Source organism: Colossoma macropomum, unplaced genomic scaffold (assembly GCF_904425465.1).
Source record: "Colossoma macropomum unplaced genomic scaffold, Colossoma_macropomum, whole genome shotgun sequence".
Taxonomy (NCBI): domain Eukaryota; kingdom Metazoa; phylum Chordata; class Actinopteri; order Characiformes; family Serrasalmidae; genus Colossoma; species Colossoma macropomum.
This window is the reverse complement of record NW_023494802.1, coordinates 9194205-9216311: the sequence shown is the minus strand read 5'-3', so window position 1 is coordinate 9216311 and position 22107 is coordinate 9194205. Positions and strand designations below refer to the sequence as shown.

The 22107-nt window shown below is 38.3% G+C and overlaps 1 protein-coding gene across 2 annotated transcripts; it reads left to right on the top strand.

Moving 5' to 3' along the window:
- Positions 1-1768: 1768 nt before the first annotated feature.
- On the top strand, positions 1769-21547 carry tmem201 (transmembrane protein 201). Of its 2 annotated transcripts, XM_036591537.1 has the most exons (11): positions 1769-1959; positions 2984-3104; positions 3219-3413; positions 5475-5654; positions 6990-7357; positions 7490-7693; positions 12027-12241; positions 17502-17564; positions 17724-18005; positions 19467-19601; positions 20075-21547. In XM_036591537.1, the coding sequence occupies exons 1-11, from the start codon at positions 1850-1852 to the stop codon at positions 20170-20172; spliced, it is 1971 nt and encodes a 656-aa protein (XP_036447430.1). In that variant the 5' UTR covers positions 1769-1849; the 3' UTR covers positions 20173-21547. The 2 variants fall into 2 exon arrangements, with proteins under 2 accessions (XP_036447430.1, XP_036447431.1); XM_036591538.1 differs by lacking the exons at positions 12027-12241; positions 17502-17564; positions 17724-18005; positions 19467-19601; positions 20075-21547 and having other exon boundaries at positions 7490-11438.
- Positions 21548-22107: the final 560 nt, after the last annotated feature.

The following is a 22107-nucleotide window of genomic DNA, read 5'->3' as shown; positions in this document are numbered from 1 at the left end:
CTGCAGTGCTGAGAATGATCCACCACCCAAATAGTGTCTGCTCTGTGAGGATCCACGGGGGTCCTGACCACTGAAGAACAGGGTAAAAGGGGGCTAACAAAGTATGCAGAGAAACAGATGGACTACAGTCTGTAATTGTAGAACTACAAAGTGCACCTATATAGTAAGTGGAGCTGATAAAATGGACAATGGGCATAGAAACAAGGAGGTGGTCACAATGTTATGCCTGATTGGTGTATAATCTAGGATATATCAGGGTGCCCCCAGTAGGGTCTGGTTGGGGCATTGTATGCTCTGTACAATTTTATGTTTTCCTTACTCTATCACATCCTTTGCTTGCAGAGCTAATTAATGAGTTAACAAATTGAATCAAGTGAAAAAATAAAAAAAAGTGTCTGATAAGGCTATAAGATGTTGAGCCACCAGAAGAGTCTCAGTGTACCTTGACCAGTTTACATCTTTACATCTCCATACGTCTCTGGAGCTGTCCTGGAGGGTTCTTCCAAAAGATGTTTTGATGATGTTGTTTGCCAGACCTGCTAAAAAACTAGCATAGACCAGCATACATTGTGTTTTGGACACTGGGTGGCCATCTAAATCAACACTAGACCAGCACAAACCAGTTTAGATCAGCACGGAGGCTCTAGTGGTCAGTGCCCTTTTTTCAGGGAAATCTCCCATAGGTGTTCAACTGGGTTGAGATCTGGTGATTGCAGAGGCCACGACATACGATTTACATGATGTTCATAGTTGCCACATCATTCAGTGACCCCTTGTGCCGTGAGTACGGGGACACTGTCATCCTAGAAGAGACCGGTCTAATCAGGATAGAAGTGTTTCATCATAAGATAAATGTGATCAGTCAATAACTTAGTATTTATTTGCAGTGAACCTTCCCTCTAAGGGAACATCTGGACCCAAACCATGTCAGCAAAATGTCCCTCAAAGCATAACAGAGCCACCAGACTTGCACTCTGCACTCGTTAGGTTTGTTTTTATTCTTTATTCAGGTTTTCCTTTAATTTGTCGCTCATCTGTGAGTTTCAAAACATACTCTTTAGAGGGTGTTGTTTTTAGTTTTTTTCTAAATGTATGCATAATTAAATGGTTAAGAATTGGTTAAATGGTTAAGAAAGTCATTCAGGGTGGCTTGATGTGAAATACTCTGTTCTAGATTAACTTACTGAGTCACTGTGGTGGTGATAGGAACCTGAAGGTGCCTGAAGAGTTTAATGCCTCCCTCACAGAACGTAATTATTACATGAATTGATTGTGAACACACTGCCTGATGCCTGAGACATTATTTTACTGTGATTCTCAGAAGGTTTTGGCCTGACACATATTTTTAAAATCCAGTCATAGCGGATTCATGCATCAGCATTACATATAAAACTCAGAAGGTTCACTGGTGGTTTTGGGTGGTATATATAAAATGGCTATATTTTACTTGTACACACTGTGCCCTCTGGTTCCTATCAGCATCACTATAAAGAAATCTGAGTCTGTAACTTTCCTTACAATGAACCGTATCACATCAAAACACTCTGAATTACTTTATTTATATCAGTCGCAGAATTGTGCAGAATTGTTTTGGGAACTCAGTGAAATCCCCTTTAAGTGCTACAGCGCTACAGAGTTATGCGTGGTAACTCGCTCCCTCTAGTGTTGAAATGTCGAAGTGACTGTCCGCCCGAGGGGGACTTTTATTTTGATATCTATTCTCTCCGCTTGTAACACGGTCCCGCCTATCATTGTTGATTGACGCGCGCTTCTGTTACCGCGTGCACATATCAGATGTGTTGCTAGCAAAAAAAAACAACAACTTTAACACTAAATCTGCGGTTCTGCGATGGAGTTTATAAACCAGATCTTACTGCAGTACCCGCAGCTGCTGTATGCTGGAGCCGGGGCGACAGCGGTTGTTACGGGAGGCGCTCTGATTTACAAAGTAGCGAACAGGTATCGGCTCACAGCCTGGCCAGGCCTCGGTTTTCGCAGAGCTAGTCTCACAGCTAGCGGTAGCTAAAACACAAGCCAGCTGAAAAATACTGGTTTATTACCTTTAAGTGGATTCTGTTCTTTATTTAGTGGAGTGCATCGTGCAGTCAGTTTAGTTATCTAGCTAATAGCTAAAGACATATCAGGTTAAATGGCCAGCCTGGCTAAGTCTAGCCAGCGTAAGCCGTTTTAAATCCAGCTATTGACTGATGTTAGCAGACGAAGCTAAAGTCAGCTTCTTATTCCCCGGCTTCTTGTTCAAAATGTTCCGTTCCACCTTAAACGGCGAGAATATAATTGCTGCACCTTTTAAGGTGGAAGGGGAAAATGCAAACAAGAAGCCGGTGAATAAGAAGTTGACAGAAGCTTCTGACAGCTCGCTGCATCTTCCGTAACTTTAACTGTGTTTGTGAGGAAAAATAGGTACTTTTTTATCAGTTACTTTTTACTTATTAGCATTTATTTTCATCTTACGCGTGCAGTAACATCTGTGCTGCTCCGAGTTTTGAGTTGTATCTTATTTTAGACCAAACGAATCCCAGAATAAGAAGAATAGCGCCGAAAAAATACATTCCTAGATTACTAAAAAGTTTCGTTGCACTTTCAGATGTTGCTCGGTTGTTTTTTTAGGAAGGAGTCAGTATTTTACTACAGTATTTGAGTAAGTTATGGCTTTAGGCTACTCTACCAACCTCTTTGACCATGTCCATATACACCAAGTTGGCTGGTCAGTTTGCTGACTTGATCATTTCTTGTGAGATTTCGTAAAATCCTCTTAATAAAATGCAAGCCAAAAGTTCATAAGCAGGTGCATGAAATGGTTCCTTTTATGACTGGTTTGTGAAAAAATGATGTCTGTGTATTGCTGCATTTTTTAAACAGTATCATAAAAAATATACAAGTAAGTGAGCTAATTACACCATTTGTTCCATTAACAGTCACTGATTGTGGAAATCTGTTAAATGCATTTGTTTCTGTTCCTTAGGAAGAAACCAACGCATGTTAATGTGAATTGCTGGTTCTGTAATCAAGACACGGAGGTTCCGTATGGGAACAGAAACTGCTGGGACTGTCCGTACTGTGAGCAGTACAATGGCTTCCAGGAGGTATTGCCTTGATACATGAACGTTTATTATTTACTGAAAGTTAAAACATTGACCAGGTAGTCCTGATCTGCAATGTTTTAGGGTTTTTTATGTATATATTGTGTTTTTTTGTAGAATGGTGACTATAACAAACCAATACCGGCGCAATATATGGAGCACCTCAACCATGGAGTATCAGCTGGCGTTCCTGTGTCTGAGGCACCTAAGACGCTGCAGTGGGTCAACTGCCAAATGCTGCTGTGCAAGAAGTGCAACAGCAACCAAACGCTGAAGATTAAACAGCTGGCTTCGTTCACTCCCAGGGAGGAGGTAGGTTTTACATTCAACCTTTTACCTCTCATTTAAAACCAGATAAAAATTCTGTGGTTTATGCTGATGTTAGTGTTTAGAATTTAATGAAAACGTATTGACCGTCAATATTGGTCAATATAATATGGTTATATTTTACATTTAATTTTGTAACTTTTGTTAAATGGTGTTTTACCGGCAGTTTGATTAGCAGAAATAAACATTTTATATAAATATTGTAGCACTGGGGGTGGTGAATTTTCGTTGGCTTTGATTTCTGCTTATTTACGCCTTAATTTTTATTATTTTTCATTTGCTGTCTTCATGAAAAAAAAATAGTCTTGAGATAAAATGTACTTAGAGACATGCTAAAGATTAGGTTTGAATACACTTGACATGTTTTTGTAATACTAACCATTAGGGGTGGGAATCTCTAGGCACCTCACGATTCGATTTGTTTACGATTCAGAGGGCTGCGATGCGATTATAAAACGATTATCTATGCATCTCAATGCATCTTTTTTTTCTAAACATAATTTCGGGTCGGTCGCTGTGTCAGTAAATTATCTTCGAGACGGGGCGTGCGCAACATAGTGTGAAAGCCCTGTTTCTCAACGACTGAGAATTGGCGTGCAGACTGCAGATCACCTAGCAACGAGGTTTCGCCTGGCTAGTAGTGAACGAAAAAGGAAAAGAGAAAGACAGACGAACATTTGGAGACGAATGGGCTTATTTGCATTTATAAGCAATGTAGTTGGTTTCCTGATACGTTAAATCTGCAACGAGAGACTGTCAAACACTAAAAAGTTGCGAAGATGAAGTCGCTTCTCTTTCTAATTTTCCCGTTCCACCTAAAATGGTGCCACCTTTACCTTCGGCGCCTCAGTCAGAATTTAGGGTGGAACGGGAAAGTTCAGCAAGAAGCTGGAGAATGAGAAGCGACTTCAGCCTCGTAAAACACCCGAAAGCTGAAAGACATTTTACAAGAAACTATTCAACTTTTGAGGAAAAGTTTTCTGGCGGAGATGGAAGAAAAGTGGCTATAGCTAAAGCTTAAAGCAGAGTAGACTAAGTCCGCGTTTTCGTTTATATTGTTTAGTCTATACTAGGACATTACCACACCCTGAGACATACTGGACATTAAATGATGTGGCTCCCAAGGTGGTTTGCTTTTCGTTGAAAGGTCAAAATGGCTCTTCTTATCATTTGGGTTGTGACTCCTGACCTAACCTGGCTTTTAATGCAGAGGGAGCCAGTCGGATTTCTTGCTCATCCAGTGGTGTTTTTGTTATGTGCCGCCACAGACTGTCCGGGCGCTGCACTTCCGCACTTCCAAGTTCTGCCCTTTGCGTTCCGTCTACATTACGTTATAAATGAAATATTCAGAAAAACGATTTTTGACGTTGAATGAATCGATTCAGAATCGTGCACGTCCGCATCGCGATGCATCTAAGAATCGTTTTTTTCCCGCAACCCTGCTAACCATGATGGTACGTTGTGTTCGAATTTGTGAGTTGGGTTTTTATTGCAATAATGTAGGTAAATAAGGTGTAACTCACATTAGATTCCCCAGTGGCTAACAGTTTAAAAGTTTGCCCAATCATCTAAAGATCACAAGTTGAAATACCAGTGATGCCACGACTAAAACAGTATCAGCATGTTATCAGCAATGTTTTGCTCATACTAATAATAACATGGATCAGTAACATTGGCCAATATTACTGGGTGACCAAGTCATTGGTCAGGCCGTAGTTAAACCTTATGCAGCATTTACCGTAGAGCCATAGATCTTTGCTCCAAAGTTAAACTTTCTGTAACTTTGGCCTTGCTGACAGATTGTTGAACCACAAAGTAGTTTTTCCAGAAATATATCTTTTTGCCCATACATGTTGACTGCAGTTTTGGAAAGTCATAGCTCCTGATAAGAATCTTGTACAAGAAGATTATTCATCAAGGCTGACTGGCTCACACTTGGAGAGGAAAAACATGAGCAGTTTTATTCATATTGTTTAATTTAACCCAAATGTTAAATGGTCTTTGAGCATTTCCAAGCAAATCAGTCTCTTTTTATTGCTTCTGCAGGACAATTATGATGAAGAAATTGAGGTGTACAAGCATCACCTTGAGCAGACCTACAAATTGTGCAGGCCTTGTCAGACGGCAGTGGAGTATTACATCAAGCACCAGAACCGCCAGCTGAGGGCTGTGCTGTTCAATCACCAACTCAGACGCAGCCGTGATGCCGACAAAGCCTTCGTGAAAGTAATTATCCTAAATTAGATCTGTAGTGTACTAGATTAATTTCTACAGTCAGTTTTAGAACGGGCTGCATTGCTTAGATAAATTAGAAAAGTTAAAAAAAATTAATTTCAGCAATGTTACAGCTGTCTGTGGCGAGGCACTGTTGACTGTTTTGAAATTTCTGAATGGGCTACATGGTGCAGTACACTTAAGGATAAGTACAAACAGTGTGTGCCTAACGACTATGCTGGTGTCTTAGTTGGTACTACAAAAAAATCATATATACACACACATACATACATAAATACACCCAAACACACACATACAGCAGCACACTACCACCACATTAGTGTCACTGTAATGCTGAGAATGATCCACTGCCTAAATAATACCTGCTCTGTGGTGGTCTTTTAGGGGTCTTGACTACTGCAGAACAGGATAAAAGGGAGCTAACAAAATATGCAGAGCAGGATATTGTTATGTACACACTGCTTATGCTGAGGTTAAAATTTTCTGCAGCTGTCCAGTAGCTCTTCTCCCTGTTGATGCAGAATAATGCTAACCAATGGCAAGCAGCTATCAGGTCACATACACAGAGCTGGGCAGTTAGCACACTCCTGCAAAGGAGTGCAACTGAGCCGTGTCGTTGCACCAGCAGCAGCTCAAAAATGTGTCAGTGCTTGGCTACACTCGGAGGATGGGAGTGTTAGCCCTTATTCTCCCAGGATTGTAGCTCTTTAGCGTTAAGTGGGGAGCGGCATAGTATGAAGCAGTTATCACTAGCAGACAAATTAGTAAGAAAAACCTGTATCCAAAATAAACAAATAGGTGCAGTGTTTCACAGCATGTATTTCCACCTCTTATGTAAATGTGTAATACTTAAGTGTTTGGTTTTATGTTTTGGACTGCCAAGTTTTGAAATAATGCAGCGTAATGCATTAGTGTCAGTTGATCATTGTGCCTGTCTGTTGTGTATTCTCTGCACATGTTTTGTTTTTTTCTCTCTGTTTTGTATGTGTATATATGTGTACGTATGTATGTTATACATATATATACATATGCGAGTAGTGAATGTCTCCGGAATTTACAGTTTTACTCTCAAATTACTGACAATGATTAATTTGCACTTTTGCCTTTATAATGATGTTCCTGGTTACCACACTTTTGTAAGAGCAGATAAATGAGCGTTGGTGATGTCCAAAGATAGGGAAAGACCTGTTCCCTCTTGTTCAGTTTGTCAGTTCTAACTGCTGCTGTTTCGTTTCCAGCCATTTCAGACTTGCCGTACCAGCTTCAAAAATTCTCGCTGTGAACATACCAACTGATCAGCTTACTGTCTTTTTTTTTTTTATGCAGAGCACCTACGCTGTCTCCACACCTGCCTGGCTGATAACCCTACGAACCCTGGCCTTCCTCGCCTGTGCTTTTCTAGTCGCAGTGGCCATTTATGGATCTGAAGATTTGTCCTCTGTCTCCAACAGCTCTCAAACCCTGAGCGGAGGTGTTGCCCCACCCAAACGTGCACTTCAAAATGAAACTGAAGCCAAGGCCAACAACAGTACCAAAACCGTGCAAATGTGGAATGATCTGATGGGCCTTCTTCCAGAACAGGCTGTAGAAAATGTGAAGCTGATCTGGCAGTCTGGAAGCAACCACCAGATGGCTGTTGCTTCTGTTGGCCTTTTGACTTGCATAACTGGTGTCTTAATGGCAGGGCCTGTCAGGTGAAATGCATTTGCTTTGTCAGCACTGTCGTGTATTAACACATATAATTTGATAATTTGTGTGTATGTGTGGTTTCCTTGTTATGTGAATTTCTTCTTATCTGTCTTACTATGTGCTATTCTCTCGTGAAGGTTGAGGAGAATTGACGCCGTCGCCTCTTTCCTTTGGCTTCTGGTGTTATGCCTGTACGTGGCCGAGTGCTACCTCAAGACGGACACCCCTGTCTGGCTGGACACCATTAAGTTCGGCACCACCTCCTTGTGCTGCTTGGTTGGGTTTGCAGCTGCTGTGGCGACACGCAAGCCCACAAGTCCAAGAAGAACCAGAGGCCGCAGGTCAGAATCCGATCAGTGACACTTTACTGAGCCATTTTTAAGGACTAGCTAGGTCACAGATTAGAGGTTTATCCTCATTCATGGATTTCTGTTTCATTTGCTGTCTTCCTCTTCTCTCTCTTTCACTGACATAAACCTGTTGTACATTTGTTAGTCATTATCTACATCCTTCATGTAGCTGTCATCATTTTGGGTCTTGTAGCTTTAAGAACTGCATATTAGAGAAACAGTGGATCCAGGATTCTCCCACATGCATAATATGGTGATTCTTTGAAGGGTGCTGAATGGGAGTAAGTGTGGGGAAGACATAAATGTATAATTTTACTGAATGGAAGACGGATGACCACAATCTTGAACACAACTTGGATCGCATAATTACATGACATGGTCATGTCTTTATAGCTACAGTGTGTATAATTTTGGAATTTATAGATTGTCAATGGAGCACAAAAAATGTCCAAGGACTACCACAGGTATTGTTCTGATTATACAGTGCACTACTGTTACTGCTATTACTATAAACACTATTTTATTTATATATTTACCTTTATAAAGTAACATCAAAGTACTTTACAGTAAAAATATGAATAGATTAAATTGTGCTAAATAGTAAAACTTTAGTTGGCATTCTTAACATTTGGGAGAGAATTCTATTAACAAGGAACAAGAGAACGAAAACCCTGATCCCCATAGTCTGCAGATGTGCCTTTGGCACATAAAGGTAATTTGAGATGCCCAAACGAAGTGAGTAAACTTCACTTAATCAGAGCGTATAATTAATTATGTGGGCATTCATATTTCAGCAGAGAAACAAATGTAATTTTTACAAACATTCTATTCTAGTCTCAAAATATTTGTTGATTTTTAACTGGGAAAATCAAGTTGGATTTGTTTGGCAAGGGACAGCGGGCACAAACTAACAGATATTTAATGTAGATATTAAACAGCTTTACGTTCATTATGCTATTAGTCATGTTCTTGTATTCTCGTAGCAACACCCTGTCTGCAAATTTTAACAGCAGTCAGGCAGATATGTCTTCACCATTAAAAGAGATTTTATACTATAAAAATTACCTTATTCAATTTTTTTTTCATTTACTGGGTTGTGTGTGTAAGTCTCAGAATTTACACCTTTATTTTAATCAGTCTCTTGCAGGCTTAATGGTTGTTTTTCTGGGATGTGTCCATAACTCACTGTGAGAGCTAGCCAATCTAGTTTGAACACAGTGTAAGTCCATCCACAGTAAGCAATAAGAGAAGTTCGTGTCCTCCCTAATAAGTTCACAACAGTCCATTTTTACAAGCATATTAAAGATGTCATATAAAGAAAATATATTTTGATTGTGTGACTTTGTGATAACTTTTTGACTTGGTCTCTTTTCACTGGTCATATTTATTTTGATGAATATATTTATGTATTTATGCAGGAAGACTTGTCAGATTCAAACAACACAGAACTATATTGAGTTAACTAAGTCGATTTACAATTTCTACTTCATTAAAAATTGTTACATCCAGCCCCTTCGTCTGTTACGCTTAACCCTGCCTGTGGGGCAAGTTGTAACATTTGCAGTCACTCTGCTTTCAGCTGAACTGTTTGTTAACATTATGTGCTGGAAGCAAAACAATTGTAGCAGAGATTTATAGGTTGTTTGTATAAAATAATTCATAATCATTTAAAATAATTCTCAAATATTTGTAAAATTATTTAGCAAAACCAAAATGCATTCAACTGTGCCCTGCTGTCCCCTATCAAAGTCACAAACTTCTGACATCGTTCTGAAAAGCGTTCTCCTGCTGAAGCAGCCTAAACTGATAAGATAAGAAAATCCTTGATTAGTCCCACAACGGGAACTAGTAACGAGTCTCCAAATGACCATTCTCTGCACCACATTATCTGGTGTGCTTAGTTAGAGAAATGACCGTCCACAAGGACATTTTTAAAACACTTGAAACTTCACATATTTCATGAAAGATACAAAATATTCATAGGCACTACAGATTAATATTGGGTGCATCAGCACTTAAGTGAAATGAACTAATCTGTATGAGAAGTAATTAAGTGGTTTCTTTCACAATAGATTTAAAAAGTGCAGATATTGCTGAAATTGTTTATGAGCTGGTGTTAACAAGACAAAAAAAAAGTCTTTCCGTCTGCATTTCTGTTCACTACTTTCTAACTTATTTAATATTAGCCTGTATTCTTAAAGTTGGACTTCTAAGTAGGGGTGTAACGGTGCATCGAGATATTGTGATATTGAAATCCAAAAATGTGATAGTGTGTGTTGTGGAGAATGGACATGCTATTGATTGCATTGTTTGAGTGCAAGTTTGTAAACAAACATCAGTCAACAGCTCACTCCAGAATGTGTTAGTAAGCTGTACACCGACATTGATAGTCATCATTTTTCTTCACTCAAATTTTGTTTAGAATGTTGTGAGTGTTAAATCATGAACCCTCTATCGAGAGTCAAATCGAATATTTACACCCCCGCTTTTAAGATGTTGCTTTTATTAAAGGACACAATGCCTTACATGACGTCATTTTAAAGTAAATGTATTTTCTAAGAATTGTATCATGGGAGCATAAAATTGTTATACATTTATGGGAAACTACTTATATAACTGCTTTTTTAAACATTTTAATGTATTAGTGCTGACTTCATTCGCAAAAATAAGTGTAGGTGGAAAAGCACGACTGTAGAACTGTAGAGTTTTGTAGCTTTTACATTACTGTATCTCGCAAATAACTCATTTGAGCATTTGTAATGTGTTGCTGTGAAGTTAAAGGTCTAATAAGTAAGGAAAGTTAAAGTTCCTGATGCAGAATGCTCTTTGTTAGTGTTATGAATGGGATGATGCTTGAATCTCTTGTAGTAGCTGTAATTAATCATTGATCACTTCACAAATGTATTACCAAATGAAGATGTATTACTTATTGGACCTTTTTTGTATTATTTTTGCTCTGATTAATGTTTTAATGATTGTAAGTACAGTGTTAGACATTGTCCGCAGATGTCCGTCATAGATTTTGTCACTTTATGCAGCCTTTGTGAAAAAGAGCTTCCTGATACTGTTGCTCATTGCGTTCATAACAAATTAAACCCTGCTACACTACATTCTCAAATATAGCAAGTTTTTAGGTCTTAAAGCCTTAAAACCTTTTAGGATTTTTGCCATTAATCTTTTGGTTATTAACAGCTCTTGCTCACAAAAGGTTTGTTCCATCCCTTTACATGTTGCTAGATAACTTGAAATACAGCAGGCTGCCTAATTTATTCTGACTAAGCCTTTACCACTGTAATGGCATGTTTGGCTTACTAGTGATTGTGATACATTTATACACGTGACTGTAGATCCTTTGGTACCAAGTAGTGTGATTTTGATTCATATTTTTGTAGGTTCATTGTGCCAGACTACATTTGTTGTTGCAGTTCAAGTAAATGGTTGTAACCCTGCACTTAGATTTCATTGAGTATTGATTATTGATGTTTCAGTAATATGAATGATGTAATCTGGATTTGGTCATCATACAACATGAGAATTTCTATTGAATTTATAATCACACATGGCATTTTCGTTCACGGTTCCAGTAAGCTGGTATTTTCATTGTTTGTTTTCCACAATAAAAGTTCAGTACATATAAGCTTACAGAAAGATGTGAAACACAGGTTGACACTGATTCTGAAATTGTGACTTTCGTGTAATATGAAGAAAAACTTATTGTCAAAAAAAGCCGTCCTAAGATGAACGCTTGCTCTAATAATTATTGTTGTTTTTTTATTTTAATTATTATTGATTTCTAACCATGTTTTGGGCTGTTGTGTGTTATAAGTAAAGAAGCATGTTGGAATAAACTGTGTTTTCTTTCCTTTTTTATAAAAAAATATTTGTGTATGTTTTACCCTGCTATTGCAAATAAAGCACTGTAAAATTAGTGTTGTGTATTTTATGCCTTTGTATTAGACCTTTCTTGTGAACAATTTCCAATTAGGATCACCTACAAGCAAATTTGTTCAAATGAATAGTGGTTTTCCATAGTGATGTTGAGTCTTTTGCTATTCAGGATTATAGTCAGGCAGCTCAGTATGCTTTACAGTAGATTTTCATCTACAGCAGTGAAGGCTCATTTAACTTGGTATTTACTGTGACTATCAAGGCTTCTATAAGCCAGTCCTCTTTCCAATAAGACGCCTAATCAGCTAAAGTCATACACAATGTAATATTCATTGAATTAAATGACAAGTTTCAAGTTGTGAACAGAGACAGACAATAAGAAACGAGAGCTGTGGAGATGTGGAATGGACTGTACTCATGTCTTCATCTGTTTCAGGTATCTATCGGGCAGTTCTGTTGGGATGTGCTACAGTGGTCAGTCTTCCTTGCTGTCTGGATCCTCCACTTTTATCCCCACTCCTCCCCCCAACTTGCCACAACTCCTCGCCCACCAGCAAAGCCACAAAGCCCGCAAAGCCTCCCCTTCCTCTCTGCCGGGGCGTCTCAACAGAGCCCTCTCCCTGGGCACCATACCCTCACTTGCCCGAACAGGTGAGAATGCCTTTGGCTTTTTCTTTTTTTTCTTTCTTTTGTTGTCCTGTTGTATGGATGTGTTTGTTTTGATTTACTTTTTAAATGGCAACTCTTTTAAGATGGCAGGTCTGCTGTCCCTGCATTTTTGTAGCAGTGTATCTTTCCCACATGACACAGATTATGACATCTAATGCCATTTCACCAAAAGCTGCAAACAACTTAACTTGCAGCATATTCAGTGTCATGTCACACATTTATCTCCAGGCCACCCTCCTCCCAGCTCTAGTTTCATTAGAAAGTTGCACAACATGCGTACTCCATAAAAAGGGTGAACAATATGGCAAAAAGTATAACATCCAAATATTTCAAGACATTTTCTTGATGCGCTCTATTTATTTTTTCTGAGCAACCTTTATTGCCACATTAAAAAAAAACTACCCTGAACACAGTGTGTTTTTAACATTTTCAAATACTGTTTCAAATTAAACAGGACAAACTGTGCGCTCTTGGTAATGAAACAAGCAGTTGGTCAGTTTTTGTTTTAAGCACTGCTGGTGTCCACAGTATGCTTCATCACTTAAGGTGATGTGATTAAAATGTCATAATAAATATTGCCCACCCCTGGTCCATAGTATTTTTTTCCTTCATTCAATTTTTGCTCAAAGAATAATGACTTGAGTAATGAACACATTAAACACTGTGTTCTAAAGTTTGCACTTTTTTTAAACGCCAGTCCTACCTGAGCTCTTCCTTTCTCTGAACACGATTGACAGAAACATCAAGATGTATGCTGTCTCTTACAGTTAATAATTAATAACTGAGATAGTATCGCTGAAAAAAATGTGCTTGCTTGATAACATTACGATAGGTTTCTCTCAGCCCAGCAACCTCCTTTCTCAATCAACTGTTGATTTCTTAGACTTGAGTGTGTTTTCCCTTTATGCTTTAGTGTGGCTCACTGTTTATGCCTCATCTCAGGGAATTTGGGTTAAATTTTATATTCATGGTTGATTCAAAATCAAATGTTTCATGTTACACTGCTACATTAACTTTTTAAAGTTTGAAGGAGTTGATCTAGTGAAATTGGTTTGTACAGACTGTGCATGCCACTGTGTATCTGGCATGGCGCAGCGTCTGATGCTAAAAAACAGTAAAAATCTTGCAGACTCTGTATCTCCTCCATCTAGCAGAAGCCTGCCGTTGATTAATGAAACTAGCTATGATTGAGCATTGACTTTAAGCCAATAAATAGTGAGTGACTTTCCTAACCACTTTGAGCAGGTCAGGCCTAGGTGGTGCTTGTTCTTACTGATAAGGTCATGTTGATTGGCAGGTCTTAGAAGCATATAGTGTGTCAGAGAAACTGCCTGCATTTCTGTGAATCATGAGAAGAAGTAGGTCTGTGATGAAGAAGCATTCAATCAGAGGTTTTGTACTGTGTTCTTTATGTGGGCCTCGGGCTCTGGGCCAAGCTGCGAGAGGAGAGGCCCCATTTGCTGTCATGCAGAACTGTGAAGAGATGATGGGAAAGGTATGGGTCAGTGAGCGTATGAACAGAACAGGGAACCTGCCTCCGTCGTCACTTCAGATGTGGCCGCACCTAGCAGAGGAATTTTGCCTTCTGTTAAAAAACGACTGTCAAGTCAGGGTGAGAAATAGTCTCTTTTCTGTTACCTGCACGATGTAGGGATTTTCCCACCAGTAATGGGTTGTGGGTTACAGGAAGTTACCTTTAGTTGTATTATTTAGTGAAGAAAAGGTTGCGTCCTCAACTCCATCTTGCTTTGCTTGAACCAGAACGCAGTATGGGCTGATTCATGGGTGAACTGCACTGATGCATTTGTCTGGTTCTCGCTACAGTGGTTGTTGGTTGTGTTTTATGTGAGCAGGAAAGCTTTGCAGCGCACTCAGGCTTTTTAAAGCCATTAAAAGCCAGGGGTGGGGCTGGACTTAGGGAGTGGTGTTGAAATGATTGTTATGCCTTGGCTGATGGGAGTATGGTTTGTTTCATGTTGGGATCCTCAGATGAGACCATGGCAAACTACACTCTCCTGTAATCAGAGTCAGGCCCAGCAGGTGGGAGCCACTGCCTGCCTTTTGTAAGGTTGGCTTGCAGAGCTTTTAATTCATAATTTGACAGGACACTGTTAGTGCAGTCCTTAATTGTTAGTTAAGGGACTTTAAATAAACAAAATAGCTGCATAGTTAGAAATAGTTGAACTAATTCAATGAGTGGACAAAAACAATGGAATTGTCAAGTAAAGGACACCATTCTGAATCAGCTTGTCAACCTTTTTTAATAACATCAATACTAATAACATTTTAAAACCAGTGGGCTCACTGGACACCTTATTAGGTACATCTGCTTTGTATGTACAGTTATTGTCCATTTTATCAGGTCCTTTTACCATAAAGTTGCAATTATACCGTACAGTTGTAATTGTAGTGCCCCTACCACATCAGTGCCACTGCAGTGTTCAGAATGATCCAGCACCCAAATTATACCCGTTCAGTCGTGGTCGGGGAGAAAGAAGGCACTCTGTAGGGAAATGTACAGACATAAAATTTACGATACACATGATTATAAATTTAGTACAGAAATAATACAGTGTGTGTATGGACAGTAAATTGTGGCTCATTAAACTTACCCAGTTTATAACCTTTTTATACAAACTTTTTTACAATTCATACAATATGAATTAAGTTGAGATAAAAAGTGACGCATGTTTGAAGTGACCAGCATTTAAAGTTATTATTATTCCAGATAGATACAACACAAATGTATACAGTGAAGGATTAAGGGACTTGTACAAAGTGACCAGTAGATGATGAGCATATTAAGATGCTGAAGCACTAATATGAATAGAAAAATCAAAAATAAGTACCGACCACTGTGTTGATAACGTAAATAAGATGAACTGAAATGAGAATAGATATAAGTGAAATATAGTGGTGTGCGTGTTGTCTTAATAACTTGATATGGCAGATGAGAAACTCTGTAATAGGCATGAACAGATGCAGACAAAGTAGCTGCTAAAAAGTTAATAACTACTGAACGATGGCATCAGGATTGTCCAAAGCATTCACGTCACATTTGGTGACCCAATAAATGTGTGTCACAGCAGGATGCTCGAGTATCAGTGAACTGTTACTGTTTTTTGCACTGTATTAATCGACTTATAAAGATCTATACTTGTCTGAAACAGCTTTACCAAACACCACTAATTACAGGTGTGCACAAGGCTGCACATTGCAGGAACATTTCTGTATCACTCATCTCTGTTGAGGACGCCAAGTTTTTACAAGGTAAATCCTTTTATCAGGTCTTCTGCTGGCTCTCATCATCTGTCTCTTTGCAATTGGTCTCCAGTGATGTTGAGTGTTTTTGCATGGTTGCATTGCTATGTAGTTGAGGCACTGATGGCACCTGCCTGCGTGGAGGTAGATGTTTCTGGAATGATTGTTCAGACAGGGTTGACTGTAGGGTTAAACCCCCTGCACTCAATTTATTATTTTTTTTTTTGTTAATGGTGAATTTTAATATGGGTGGCTTTATATAATTATACAGACTGTAGTACAGAGTGCACATTTTTCCATTGAAAACAGACTTTCTCAGTACATCCTGAAAAACTTATTTGTGGTACGTTGCGTAGCTGCTTAGTTCGGTACATCATGAACGAGCTTGAACCTACTGCAGTCTAATATACTAAAATCGGCTAATGAGAAGATTTTGACGTCATGACACTACAGAACATGCCTGTGATAACATAGCTAACTTGTTTGAAATGTATGGCCTGTGCAGTAAGTGGTTAGCTACAATAAATAAATGATTCTGGTATGTTAAATTGGGATAGTGTGAAATTTATATTCCACAATTATCTAATAAATGTCAGTCACAGTGTGTAGAGCTGTTCTAGTAGCAGGTAGCATGCTACTATAGTAGGTTAACATGCTACTAGAACAGCTCTACACACTCAATTTGACAGTTTATTAGGTAGACGTGGAATATAAATTTGGCACCTTCATAATTTTAGATACCAGTGTCATTTATTTATCAGAGCTAACCACTAGCTCTAAATTATGAAGGTGTCAAATTTATATTCCACGTCTACCTAATAAACTGTCAAATAGAGCGTGTAGAGCTGTTCTATTAGCAGGTAGCATGCTACTGTACTAGCTTAACATACTACTATACTACTTAACATGCTACTGCTTCACACACAAGGTAATTCCAGCTTACAGAAGCTTCACTGATACAAGTATTGAGAATAAAGACTCAAATCTGAGCAGGTAAACCTGTGTATTTTTGTGTGGAGCTGTTAGCTTAAGCTACTTTTGCTTCAGTATCCTTGTTAGCACTGGAAGCCAGCTTGATAAGACAGCCCAAGCAACTTTACACACAACCATGTAGCTTCATTCTGGCTCATTGAAGCCTCATTGACACCTCAGTGATGAGAATTTAGATAACATAAACTGAGTTGTTAGTTTAAGCTACTTTTAATTCAAGTCATCAGCCCCAGATGCTAACATTAGCTTGGCAAGAAGTCTAAACCACCAGCAATTCAGGCTTACTAAGGCTGCACTGAGGCAAGGTTAGAGGATAAAGACTCAAATCTGAGCGAGTGAAATTGAGTGACTAGTGTCAAACTGGCAGAATGAGTTAAACCTTACTGGTTATTAAGTTACAGTAAGAGCTTTGTTTCCGCCGCCTCATCTCTACAAACGGAGACGCAGCATGTAGGGTAGTAGGGGGCACTCGATGAGTGAATATTATTTTGTTGTAAATTATGACTTTATGGGTGCTTCCGGTATCAAATGCGACAATGCAAATGTATTAATTGCAAACTGACGTTTAAAAGGTAATTGGATGTTTAAATTATTATTATTTTTTTTTGCAGTTTTATGTCAAAGACGTTTGCTGTTTAGACCATTGTTCTGCTGTACTCAGTAGCCACTCTGAGAGTGCTAATGTTCTAGTATTGGCTCTGAGCCCTCCAGGTGTTGCAGGGGATTAGTTTCACACGTTTTATACAGCTGTGGTAACCCATTCAGGAGTCGCTTTCTCGAGAATTCCAGCTTACACTGTTATGTCTCATCAAATCCCCGACCTTTACAGTGAAACTCCAGTGAAACAGCTTGGACTCATGTCATGACAAGAACTATGTTTGTAACTCATGCATTTGTTTTAAATCTTAAAGCATCTCACATAATGATCATTATCTTTTGGAAAGATGTGTTGCTTTATCTGGCATACTGTGTTTTTCCATTGTGCTTATAGATTCTGGCTTCCTGTTCAGTGGGAGTCGACCATCCTCACAGTGCAAAGACTCTCCGCCTTCAGGTAACTAGTAGTGATGGAAAAACCGATATATGATATTTCTGTATTTTACCAAATTACCGAAGATACCAAAGTACGGACTGAACATTGAATGACTGATTTATAATAAATTAATAAAAAAAACACTAAACTGCATTCATTCTAAACTTTTCGTGTCTTCAGATTACTTCTCTCTGAAGTCAGGAAGTCGGCCTTCCTCCCCCGGCCCCTCCCCCACCCCCTCAGTGGCAGGTTCAGTCACGTCCACCTCCAGCTCAGCCAGGCAGCGTCGGCCTCTCATCAGCCCAGCAAGGCTTAACATCAGCGGGCAGAAGCTTCAGCTTTTCTCCTCTCCTTTGGAGTCTGTGAGCCTGGCTCCCCCACAGCCCTGTTTGTCTGAACCGAGTCACTTCCACAGCAGAGCTTTCGTGCCTGATGTTCCTCACTTTCCTTCACACAGTCATGGTACGCATTACTGATGATAGATGAAACTCTTTTTTATGTACTAAGAGCTTGTTAACAGAGTGCAGCCTGTAATGAAAGGTGGTGTATATTTTGGGGGGAATTTTTGGGGATGGACATTTTAACCATTTTTTGTTAGAATGTCCATGTTGTTAAATTAGTGGTATTTAAATATCCCAGAGAACAAGTATTGATAAATATTTGATAGCTAAAATTTGCTAGGTTTGACAAGGATTAGCACAAAGGTGATCTGTACATGATTTTTCATTCAATTTAGTTTTTTTATCTTTGTGTTATGCCTGATTTTAGCATACAACCATTTGACCTACAGAGCAAAAACTCAGTTATCCAACCTCTTCTTTATTTGTGGCCATATTGCTTAAAGAAAATGTGAACTTGAAAGCAGTTTCTTTCATGTACTGTGACATGTTGTCATGTGAAACACTATATGTGAGCTAGCTGAGCACGAGCCGAGGAGGTAAAACATGATATAATAGGTTAGTATTGTTTTGCCCTGCACGCTGATGCATCTGTGATGTATGAAGCCCAGAAGACATTTTAGAGGCATTACATTTTGACAGAAGATTATAGCAAAGCAAAAAATTTGGTCTTTTAAATGTACTTACTAATTGCTTAATTGCTTAATTATGCTTAAAATTAGCAGGGACAAAGACTAACAAGGAAAAGGTTTTCAACATGACTTTTTAAAGGGAACGCTGACTGTTAAGACAAGTCTCAATATGGTGTACATGTCAAATACTTAATAATAAATTAAGCAGGTTGCCATTTTTGTTGCTGTATTAAATGGTTGCTCCTCAGCAAGCAACATATTTAATGTTCTCAGTACCTGAAATACATCCTTCAGCCTTTCCAGCTTTAGCTAGAGTGTGACATAGAAACAGTTTTGATTGGCAACATGCTAGAAGAAGGATTTTGCATATTTGTTTTTTTTTGTCTATTATAAACAACATTTCCATTTGGTTCATACATGATATTTATTAATGTTGTATAAGTTACACTATTTTAAGGTATACAAATCGTTCGCTTTAAGGATGAACTCAGTATCAGCTGCTTTTGTTTCTGTGTCACACACAGCTTATTTTAAATCTATAAGAACACAGAATTTTTTTTTTTTTTTATTCTGAACTTCACATTTCTGATTTGAACAGCCAGAAAAGTAAATGAAAACTAGCATGAGTGTGGATGTCTGTGTATTCATATGTACCCCACCCTTAATTTAAGATAATAATTTCCTTTGTCTAGTCCAGTGCTAACCTAATACAGCCATCTAAAGCATACAAGTTTAATGTATTCACCCCTGACGTTACATTAGTAACACTTGCCAATGTTATCTGAGTCAGAGTGTCAGACTGAAACTGAGTTAAAAGGGTGGCTGTGGAAGACGAGTTCCTTGTAGGCCTGCATTTATCTTCATGTTTAAGTTGTGCTGTTTTTTTGTTTCAGACTTGGGTTCGCTGTTTGATGACGGCAGTGTTTTTGACCACGCAGAGAAGAAATTGAGCAGCTCTTCAGGATCATCCAACTGCCATGTGGATACAACCACAGGAAATGAAAATGACAGCAAATCTAACTGGAAAGGTAAGAACTACTTACAGGAGGTGAAACTAGAGGCAAAATGTAATATGATAATTCAACAAGTTTTAAAACTGCCACATTTAAGCAACACTATCAATTATTATTATTATTATTATTATTACTATTACTCTTATTCAACACTTCACCTATTGTACTGCACTAAATCCAATTAAACAGGGCTCATGTTCTCATTGCAATGACATATGTAGTTGATCAGTGTGGTTAAAGTACTGACGATATCCACAATGTGCCCAGAAAAGCATATTGTAACTTAGCGTGACGTAATCAATCACGATAACGATAAATATCGTCATATTGCCCAGCCCTAGGTGAAACCCAAACATCTTTTGGAACATTTATTGTTTCCTCAGCTGTTGTACTAACTTTGAAATTCTGCTTTATCGTTGATTAAATGGCCAAAATGCTTTTGTTTCAGCATCATTTACTTGGCTCTACTAATTCAGTTCCCATTGCAGGTCGCGTCGGTCAGTCCCTATGGCCAGGTCTTCTGTTCGCCAGTTTGACTGCCAACCTTACCTTCATCTCATTCTATCTATATTACAATTGGAGATGAGAAGGTGTTCAAAGGCCAGAGTCGTCTTCACTGTCACCTAAGAGGACATGCACTGGTATTCGTTAACCTTTTACCCTCTCTAGGCTGGAAACGCCTGAGGAGCATTCACGCTGCTGGTAGCTGTTTTTGCTGCTTGTCTCTGCAGATTCTGTGATCCACAAGGTTCATCTTTCGGCACGTTTTGTGCTGAGTCAGGTTTTGTGAACTCTTTCATATTAACTGGTATCAAATACCACTTTTGCTCACTAGTAGGAGCAGCCACCCTTACATGCCCCAAAATGACAGGCAGTTTGTAAACCTTGCTTTTATGTTGAAGATGAGTTGCCTTTCTTGGTGTGCTTTAAAATTAAGGAGCATGTTGTGTTAATTTAAAGACGATTAGGTAATTATATTTCTTCTTGATGGGGTGTTGGTATGCTGTATAATAAGATTTTTTTTAACATCTTCCATTAGGCTTTAATAGGAGTGTTATAATATGAGATTACATGGTGCTATGGTCTGTATGTGGTCAAACTTTTTTTTTTTTGGTCAGCATTATTCCAGTGTAAAGGCAAGGCAGGGTTAGTCCTTTATGTGTCATTAATGTTCAATTAACTGAACAGTTCATACTATCATGTAACTCTCACTGTGCCCCTGTACCTGCACCTTCGCATTTAAACCAGTTGAATGCACAGAACTATGTTGATTTACATTTTGTACTTGCTGTTTTGTACCTGGTCATAATATTCACATACACTAATTCCTAAATTCATAGAAAGGTCTAAATAATGTGCAAGGATGCAGTGTTTATCACCATTTATATCTGTTATGAAATTGTCTTTTGTGATTACAGCTTCTGTTTCCATGAAACAGACACTCACATATTGTTGGGGGTAATTTATCTACAAGAATCACAAATTAGAGAGAAGTTCATATATACCAAAAAATCCTCAATGCTCATTTTTGCTTCATATTTTGCATGGATTTGTTTTCCTTTATTTGAAGATACACTAAGCTGAAAATGTCATTAAGTACTTATGAAGTACTTAATGAGCAACTTGAGTAACTTAATCGTCTTAGTTAAAAAGCTTAAGCAGCATATTACTGAAAGGACATTCAGGCTCACAGTGCTGTGATATTTTTATAAAGAGAATGCAGCTGTACTTTTAAACTAAGCATTTTCTTTCTTTTGTTTTCACTGCAAACTACTTCTCAAGGCATCGAGAAAATGCCTGAAACTGTAACTTGCAACATATACATATTTGTAAAATGTGAATGTGTATTTATTAAGATGTATAGTGAAAACACTGGTAATGTATGAATGACCAGTTAGGGGTCCGGTATGAAAATGTAAATACATTCCATGTATGTAAATAAAACTTTCCCTCAAAAAATATCATCTGTATATTATATTTGTTACTGGCATATTTTGCCTATTTTTGCATGCTCTTTGCATGAAAACTTTAGTGTTGATCTGCTGTAGTAGGGCTCACAATTATTTATTAATAAAAATTGCCATTTTGTCCTCAGTAGTACATAATCCTAAACTGGCTACGGTTAATTCATTCAGTTTAATTTAAAAAATAATAATAAAAAGAAAAGGAATTTAAAAGAACTACAGTCTAAGCAGAAGCTCACATGCCTAAAATTTATAAGTGGATTGAACTATTTTGCAGAACAGTTTGATCTGTTTCTGAATTCAGTGTGCTAGATGGACACATTTAATATAAGAAAGTTCAGTTAATTTAAGATTTTATAATATTTTTGAATTTGCAGATCCTTTTAAGGATACAAATAGTTAATAGTTTAAAATGGTACATGCCGAATGATCTAATCAGTTCAATTATTAATTAATTAATTATCATTAAGATGGAGTCTCTGGATGAGAACCTATTCTTGTTGCCAGGGTTAATGACACTATTGTGGCCTACTGTACTACCCACTGTACATGTCCAG

Bases quoted from the DNA above. Each gene is read 5' to 3' on its own strand.
- tmem201 (XM_036591537.1), top strand. From the start codon at position 1,850: ATGGAGTTTATAAACCAGATCTTACTGCAGTACCCGCAGCTGCTGTAT. The intron at 17,565-17,723 runs GTAACTAGTAGT...TCGTGTCTTCAG, and splicing joins CAAAGACTCTCCGCCTTCAG to ATTACTTCTCTCTGAAGTCA. The intron at 18,006-19,466 runs GTACGCATTACT...TTTTTGTTTCAG, and splicing joins CTTTCCTTCACACAGTCATG to ACTTGGGTTCGCTGTTTGAT.